Source organism: Antedon mediterranea, chromosome 5 (genome assembly GCF_964355755.1).
Source record: "Antedon mediterranea chromosome 5, ecAntMedi1.1, whole genome shotgun sequence".
NCBI lineage: Eukaryota > Metazoa > Echinodermata > Crinoidea > Comatulida > Antedonidae > Antedon > Antedon mediterranea.
In genome coordinates, this window is record NC_092674.1 from 18,800,315 (window position 1) to 18,809,183 (window position 8,869).

An 8,869-nucleotide genomic window follows, 5' to 3' on the forward strand; every position below is an offset into this window, starting at 1 on the left:
AACTCATCAATTATGCAAGAGAAAATGACATACATTTGTATTGCCTCCCATCGCACACAACAAATTATCTGTAACCTTTGGCTAAATCTGTTTTCCGATCATTGAAATCTGAATACAACAAAGCATGCGAAAAGTTCTTCAAGAAAAAATCCAGGCAAAGTAATAACACGGTTAAACTTTTGCAGAATATTGAAAGACGTGTATGTTGTTTCATGCATTATGGCGAATGCTGCTATAAGCGGGTTTTCTGCAACGGGTATATATACATTTAATCCAGATGCAGTTCGCAAGATTTAAATTTTGGATTTAAAGAACAAGCCATCACAGATATATAATGCCGATGAAACCAAACTTAGTTTGGTGCACAATCTATCAAAGATTCAAGATAGATCAAGATAGAGAACTATCCAGTGTAAAATAAGTGGAAACAGAGTGAGAATGTAATAGTGCTAGCCTGTGCAAATGCTGCAGGGTTATTTACCACCCTTGATTAATAAAGGCCAGCTACTGAGCGATTCTTTAATGCAGAATGCTCCTGCCGATTCTTTCTTTGGTGTCAGCAAGTCACTGTTCATTGATATGGAGTTGTTTGACATGTGGTTTAGAAAGTTTTTTTGTTGGTGCTCCTTTCCACCGAACACAACAAATCATCTGTAACCTTTGGGTAAATTTGTTTTCCAATCATTGAAATCTGAATACAAGAAAGCATGTGAAAAGTTCCTTAAGAAAAATCCAGGAAAAAACACGGTTCAACTTTTACGGAATATTGAAAGATGCGTATTGCTGCTACATATAAGTGGGTTTTCTGCAACGGGTATATATCCTTTTAATCCAGATGCTGCTGCTGAGTTTCTACAAGCTTCAACTGTAGAGAACATTTTCGCGAATAAGCCTGTTAATTCAAATTAAGTCAATCCACAGGATCAACCCTTTCATGATTCGGTTGAACAAATTGCTTATGCCCTTTCTACTGATGGTAATGCCAACTGCAATTCCACAGACAACCCTGGGCCAAGTATGTTTATCTACTCCTCTCTACCACTCGGATGGTACTTGGTTACATTTCAACAAGAATATTTATGTTAGTGTGGTATACATTACTTTTAGCTTTTTGATTCTTTTACTTTTAATTGATTTACAGCATTTTGGAATGCTATTAAGTATTGTGTTGATTTGTTTTCGACTTAAAATGTGAATAGACACCACATTTACTCTCCATAGGGTAATCGGGAAATGCCTGTGGTCCTCTATTTGTTTATAGGATTAACCATTTTTATATACTCGGATGCCAATAGAGACACAATTTAATACCATAGTGCGGTATTTAGGGGGAGGGGCAAGAAAACTTTAAAAAAAATTAAATCTTCCGCAAACGGAACAGACCTCACAGAACGCCTTTGAGGAATTGAAAGCGCAATTTGGTGAGGTGTTTTTTGCCGGGGATCCGCTGGCTGAATTCTATGAAAGAGTCCAATATCCAGCAGAGACTCCTTCAATATATGCCGTAGAGCTAGAAGCACTTCTGAGAGAGGTGGAAGAAAGAGTGCAACATCCAATGGTTGATGGCGACCATTATGCTGACGCAACAGTTTATGAGGGGAGTAGGAGATGCGCATGTAACGCAGAGACTTCCTCCCATGAGACCAAGATCTATGATATTCAAAGAGGTAAAAGCAGAACTCCGTCTTATGGAACGGGAGAACAAGACTACAAAGACTGTACAACAACAGTCAAATCAAGTTGACCGTCCAGAAAAAACGAAACTATACAATTTAACAAAAGCAGTGAACGATTTAAAAGAACAGTTTACACAACTGCTGTCTATACAACAAGCCCAAGCAAGACCTGATTTCATGAGTGCCCAACAAGATGAAAATCAAGAACTTATAAGGTGCAGAAAGTGCGGACAAGAAGGTCATATTGCCGTTGGATGCAGAATTCCGTTAAACTACAATGTTCCACGGTGGAGATGTGCACCGCGGGACCAACACCACGAGTAAGCCTTAACAAGGTAAATACTTCTAATAATGTTTCCTCTTTTCGTAGTTCTCTTATAGGAGAGCCTAATGAGGATATCGTAGAAATTAATGGCATCACCTATAGGTCGTTAATAGACTCCGGGTCCCAGGTAACATCAATTACTGAAACTCTGTAGAAAGCTCATCCACAATTATGCAAACTAAATTTAAATCATCTTATTATTATATCGCATGAGGGCGGGCATTTGTGTAGGATGTGCTATGCGATTGCATTCTGTGTAGCGTGGGTAATTTATAGCGTGCTTACTACATGTGCGTTCTTTCTCTCATTCGACTCCTTTGAAGTAACACGTCTAACGATTGTTGTCTTCAGATTTTAACATACAGCTATTTTGTCTTGGGTGTCTTTTGGAAATTGTTCTACACATTTAAGAGTCACATTTAGAGATTCTTTCAAATACTGTACTCGAGTCGAAGTTGCAGATCGTGTTTTTATCGACGTATTAACTGTTTTTTCCATAACGAGGACATTGGTTTAATATTCAAGATAAAGCTTTCAACATCCTGACGAAAGTGAGTACGTTCTCTTGATCTTTGGCTTAGTATAATAAAATGGTAACGACGACGTATGAGGTAAGCCTGTGCGGACATTCGTTTGTCAAAAGATTAAAATTTTAGGCATGCGCTTAGATCCAAAACTCTATCAATAAAGTGTACAATTTTCCTCGATTTGTCTTTGTCTACGTCACCAGACATTGTTTACATTCACATCGGCGAAAATGATAGTTAGCCAAATGCTGAAACGGCATCCCAGTTGTGTGGGTCAAACCTTTAACGATCGGGTCTTGGTCATTAATCAAAAACTTCAGTCAATTTATGCCGACGGTTGCGCGGCGGTTTTCCGTAATCAGTGAAACCAATAAAACCAAAATACGATTTAAAGATTATTGTCAAGAAGAACTCCAGTGTAAAAATAGATAAAAACGTGTAAAGAACTTCGGGGAATGGTGTAATCCGTGTACTATAGGAGAAGAGATGTGGTTACATTACTAAAAAAATTATAGGGCGTTGATTCATGACTCATTAGCTAGATAATGGACAAAGCTTCTCCATTCCATTCTCCATTGTTGTTATAATATGGCTTTCATTGTTTTTATTGGGACTGGCCAAGTCTCTATAGCATCGTGTTACATAGGCCTAATATAACATAGTTAAAATTAAATGTAAACAAAATAATATATGGATTACGTACATGAAATAACCTATTATTGCTTCTTATATTTTTTTCCAAGTCGCACTAGCTAGGCATAGTCTCAAGCACGCATTGCATAGCCCTAATATAACAGTTAAAATTAAATGTAAACAAAATAATATATGGATGTTACTGTACTTGAAATAACGTATTATTTATTGCTTCTTATATTTTTTTCCAAGTTGCACTAGCTAGACATAGTCTCAAGCACGCATTACATAGGCCTAATATAACAGTTAAAATTAAATGTAAACAAAATAATATATGGATGTTGATACTTGAAATAACGTATTTATATTGCTTCTTATATTCTTTCTATAGTTAGATTCTACAATAGCCTCAAGTTACAACTCTGCAATGAAATATTACATACATTGTAAATGTATACATAAAATGACTTTACAAAAACACAATATAAATAAAATGTTCAAATATATATTTGCACATAAAAAGTGTAGGCCTACAAAAATCCAATGTATAATAATGAATCCCCGTAGCTAAAGTGGAACATTCGAAACGTCACCAGTCTGTTCTGGGTCAACTGTTGGTCAAATACAATCCACGATTTAATGCAAAATGCACCCCTATTTTTTTTCGAATGAAATAACCCTTTAAAAAAAAACGGTAACTAAAATGCCCGTGATCCGTTTTTTATTAGATGGAATCATTTGTTCGGCGATTTGAATATTGCTGTTCCTGAATTATTTCCAATAGTTATCGCCATGGAAGTTTGGGGCTCGGCATTAGCTAACCGCTATATCTTGTTTTTCTGTGATAATTCAGCAGTTGTTGCTGTTATCAATAAGAAACCCGCTAAAGATTTGCCGTTTTTACGACTTATACGCCGTTTGGTTCTGGTTTGCCTCCGTTACAATATACAGTACATTTCCGTGCCTCACACATTCATGGAGTCTAGAATATTTTGGCAGATTTTCTATCAAGAGGGGAGTTTTTACGTGCTCTAAAGTCTTTTCTTGACCTTAGCCCCACTCCGTTAATTGTTCCTTCTTGTCAGATTTACATTTGGAAATTATTTTTTTTATAGGTATTGTGTGCACAGGTTCTCTGGATGCTGCTCCTCTCAATAAAGAAGCTGTATCACTGATAGAATCATCGTTGGCACCAACGACCGTTGCGGCGTACCAACGTAGTACAGTATTAGGAAACTCGCGGCCTACAGCGACAAGGTAAAGGAAACGTGTTTATGATGTTTTTAAAACGTTACAATTAAAGGTTATATAACACAAATGGTTACAATAATGTTATTTTAACGTTTTTAAAACCCCATAAAAAGCGAAATATGTTTTAAAAACTGATATTTTAGGTTTTTAAAACTCTACAAATTAACGTTTTAAATATGAAAAATAGCGTTTTTAAAATCAAAACAATACGTCAAAAAAACTTTATTTTGACGTTAATTTAAATATCATTATTACCTTATCTTTATGTAATTTTAACGTTTTTAAAACCCCTCAAAACACAAAATATGTTTTTAAAACTGACAATTTAGGTTATATTTACCTGTAAAAACCGTATTTAAAACATTTCAAACTGGACAAATTAACGTTTTTAATACAAAAAATTAGCCTTTTTAAAACCATACAATCGTCAAAAAACGTTGCTTTAACGTTATTTAAATATCATTATTTCGTTATATATATACGTTTAAAATTTGTGTTTTAAACGTTCAAATAAAACGTTATTTCAACGTTTGCAAAACTCCACAAATTCACGTATTAAAAACGAAATATTATAACGTTTTTAAAACCAAAAAAATACGTTAAAAAAAGTATTTTAACGTTGTTATATCTAGGAATATTACGTTATAAATACGTTCCTTCCTTCTACAATCTGTAACTTTGTTGCCCATTAAAGTAATTAAATCTAACCGCTAAACAAAGCAGAAAACGACCACCTACGGATATCCATACATTTTCAGTAAATTATTTGTTTTTTCTCATTTAGAATCATGGCTGGTGTTATTTTAGAGAATCTCAGTACCAAGAAGTTGTTCGGTTTTTGTGTAATCCTGCTAATAGTTCAGATAATTTGTTTCTTGGTCGGGGGACTTATCGCACCAAAACCTACAGATGCCAATAGTCACCTGACCACCAAATGTGTAGACCCTGCCGACAACGTTCATAAATGGTTTATACCCAACGGACCTGGAGAGTGTTCCAAAGTAGCTAACTTTGAAGAGGCAGCAAGGAAGTACATTGATGCGAATCAGATCGTTTTTTCGTTACGAATGCCACATAGATCGTATAATATGAGTCGTAGCTTCCAATTCATACTGACCATGCTCAGATTGGAAGCACAGTACAAGTTAACTGTTCCCGATGCACCAGAAGAAATTACAATGTTTGTGCGTGTTGGTTACAGAGATAGTGATTATGAAGATTGGAAAGAACTTACTAGAGTAACAGAAACAAGAAAACTTGAATGTCTGCTGCACTCGAATGAAGACGAAGGACCAGTTGACGGTGACCCGTATGATTGTGAGCCTCTACCGTTCTTTGAATTAAGCACCTGCCATCATAAGCAGTACCTAATCAATATTCGATTACCGGTAGAATTTAACAAAGAAACCAATGAACAGAAGTACCACTAAGTTAGGCAGCATCACTGATATTTGGATCATTGAGATTCATCAAACTGGTGGTTTTACTTTAGTATGGCTGACAATGAAGTCTGTCATGACACCTATTCCACTTGTTTTCCTCATCTGGTTCTGGCTAAGAATCTCCAAGTTAAATCGATCGCCAGTTCTTATGGAAAAATTTGTTATGGTTCTGGGAATTTCTATTACCTTCCTAAATATACCAATTGAATGGTTCACGTTCTGGTTCAACATCCCATACATGTTGCTGATTAGTGACATACGTCAAGGAATCTTTTATGCCACGTTACTCTCGTCTTGGATCATATTTGTTGGTGAACACCTAATGGACACAGTTGAGCGAGCAAGATTGAGTGCGTACTGGAAGCAAGTCGGGACAATTGCTTTTTGTTGTTTTTGTATGTTTGTCTTTGACATGTGCGAAAGAGGAGTGCAGATTTCAAATCCATTCTTTACTTTATGGACAACAGAGACAGGCAAAAACCTGGCTATGCTATTTCTTGTTATGGCTGGGATCTGTTTCAGTGCTTACTTCCTGTTTCTATGTTTCATGGTGTGGCAAATATTCAGAAACATCAGTATTAAACGTCTGGCGCTTCCACACATGGCCAAAGCTAGACGCCTTCATTATGAAGGTTTGATTTTCAGATTCAAATTCTTCATGTTGTTCACTTTGTTATGTGCTGCCCTCACTGTAATCTTCTTCATTTTGAGTCAAGTTTATGAAGATCACTATAAAATGGGACATGAGAAGACACTTCAGATTAGCAGCGCCTTCTTCACCGGTGTTTATGGCATGTGGAACATCTATGTGGTCACTGTCATCTTTTTGTATGCCCCTTCACACAAGCAAGTCTCCTCTGACAATGATGACAGCAGCGAAGGGAGTCATGTGGAGTTCCAGTTGGAATCTACATCCACGACGCCAGGGTCTGATGACCCACCGTCAGCAGCAAGAACCGACCAATCAGAGCTTAAGAACCTCCTTACAAAAACCGCTATTGACTAAAATTTGATAATAAATCAGGAAAGAGTGTTCATTGCATAACGGTACACTGTATGTTCTTATACAAAAACCGTATAAAATGTATAATGTGTCTCATACAAGTGGTCCAACTTATTATGTACACATGTATGCAAATCACAGACTAAAACTAACTTGATAATTACATTTCTCCTTGAAAACTTGAGTATTAAATATCATAATAAAAAGTGCCAAATATATTTATTTTTCTTTATTTATAAACTTGTAAGTTTGTAAACTTGATGTAAGTTTGTAAACTTCATGTAAGTTTGTAAACTTCATGTAAGTTTGTAAAATTCATGTAAGTTTGTAAACTTCATGTAAGTTTGATTTAGTGAAAGCTGTTCTGAAAGCTAATTGTAGTTAGTAACTTTAAAGGCCCCCACCAATATTTGTATATCACGTTTATTTAAGATAACATTGAGTGTACTTAACCTAACTTGATATTTATTGTACATGATATCGTGTACTTTAGTCCACTGTTACCAGAGTAGTATACATATACCATGGACCTAGGTCCATGCATATACCAAGCAATAAAATACATGCCTTGTTTAGGATTTATCCTTTCTGTGTCATGAAGGCTGGCCAAATAGATTCTTTATTAATTGCTAAGGCAATTTTGTCCTAAGCCAACATTCAAGGGGCTCTTCACATTGAATTACATGTGTTAAAAGTTTAAAATAGTAATACAATGTATAAAATTAAATTTAACAGTAGATTATAGATCTACAACCCCAGGTCTGAACCAGGAAAAGATTAGTGGAAGTGACCTCGCCATCTGACCAAATAGATTTGTTATTAATTGCTAAGGTAATTGTGTCCTAAGCCTACTAGACACCCGGTCTTATAAGAACAATTTGATACAACAAACAAGTGAAATATTGAGCCCTCATATAAAATTATTCATGATGATAATTTATTGTTGAAATGTTTAATCGAAATATAACATGTATTATATATTTTCATTGTGTCAAGAATGTAATAAAATTGTATGCATACATAAAAAATTAATTAGATTGGAATAAAGGTCAGAGTATGGTATTCTATGAATTAATGCATTCTTCATGTTTCAAGTATTATATTCTGTGAAATTTATATATTATTAGGGATGTTACTGGGTTATCTGTGTTTTATTATTATGCCATGTTTTCTATTACACCAGATCGTGTATAGGCTTAGGTACATTAGGCCTGTTACTTGCTGGTTCTCTGTCGGAAGCTAATCGTGTACAGTGTATAGGCTTATGTAGATTAGGCATGTTGCTGTTTTTGACTGTGACAAATATCCGTGTTCTCTCATAGATAAAATGCAAGTATGTCAATCACATGCTATAAAATCAGAAAAATTAATAAAGCTCTATCTAACACTATCAAACTAATTTTGATTAAAAAAAAGTGTGATGTTCCCAAATATGGTAGTGATAATATGAGGCCATCATGTCCATATGGGCACACCATTTTTTGTTCGCATAAAGTTTTATATTTTAGAAAAAATAATAATTACATGTTTGTATGTAAGTTTGTTTGTCATCCTTGAGTATGCCAATCGATATATTGATCAAATTGAGCTGAAAATAACATGCACTCAGTCACTCTGCATTTTCTCAAGTATTTTTCTCATTTGTATACGTGCTTTAATTCGTTTGAATATCAGTTTATGAATTATTCCTTGTTCGACCAGTGAAGCTTCATAATTTAATATTGAATATTGTGTCTAATGTAATATGGATGTGTACTGTACTTGAGTAGTGATGTGTAAGGTAATCAATATACGATACTAATTGATTACTTTAAGATAATGTATGTTTAAATTATTGTTTGTGAATTACTGTTAGTGAGAATGCTTAATAAAAGTCTTAAGCTATTGAGACTAGGATTTTATAAGAGTATTAATTCTATACAAGTTTTTATATGGCGCCCTACAAAAAACAGAGCGCCTAACAATACTTTTAAGTTAAGTTTTAAGTTGACGTTTAAATAGATTATAAGAGT

At 34.9% G+C, this 8,869-nt stretch overlaps 1 protein-coding gene across 1 annotated transcript; it reads left to right on the forward strand.

The window, feature by feature from the left end:
* Positions 1 to 5,200: 5,200 nt before the first annotated feature.
* Positions 5,201 to 6,869, forward strand: LOC140049301 (protein wntless homolog). The gene is given in 2 exon segments (XM_072094151.1): positions 5,201 to 5,826; positions 5,828 to 6,869. Coding segments are annotated over 2 exon segments (1,659 nt in total). The 3' UTR covers positions 6,861 to 6,869.
* Positions 6,870 to 8,869: the final 2,000 nt, after the last annotated feature.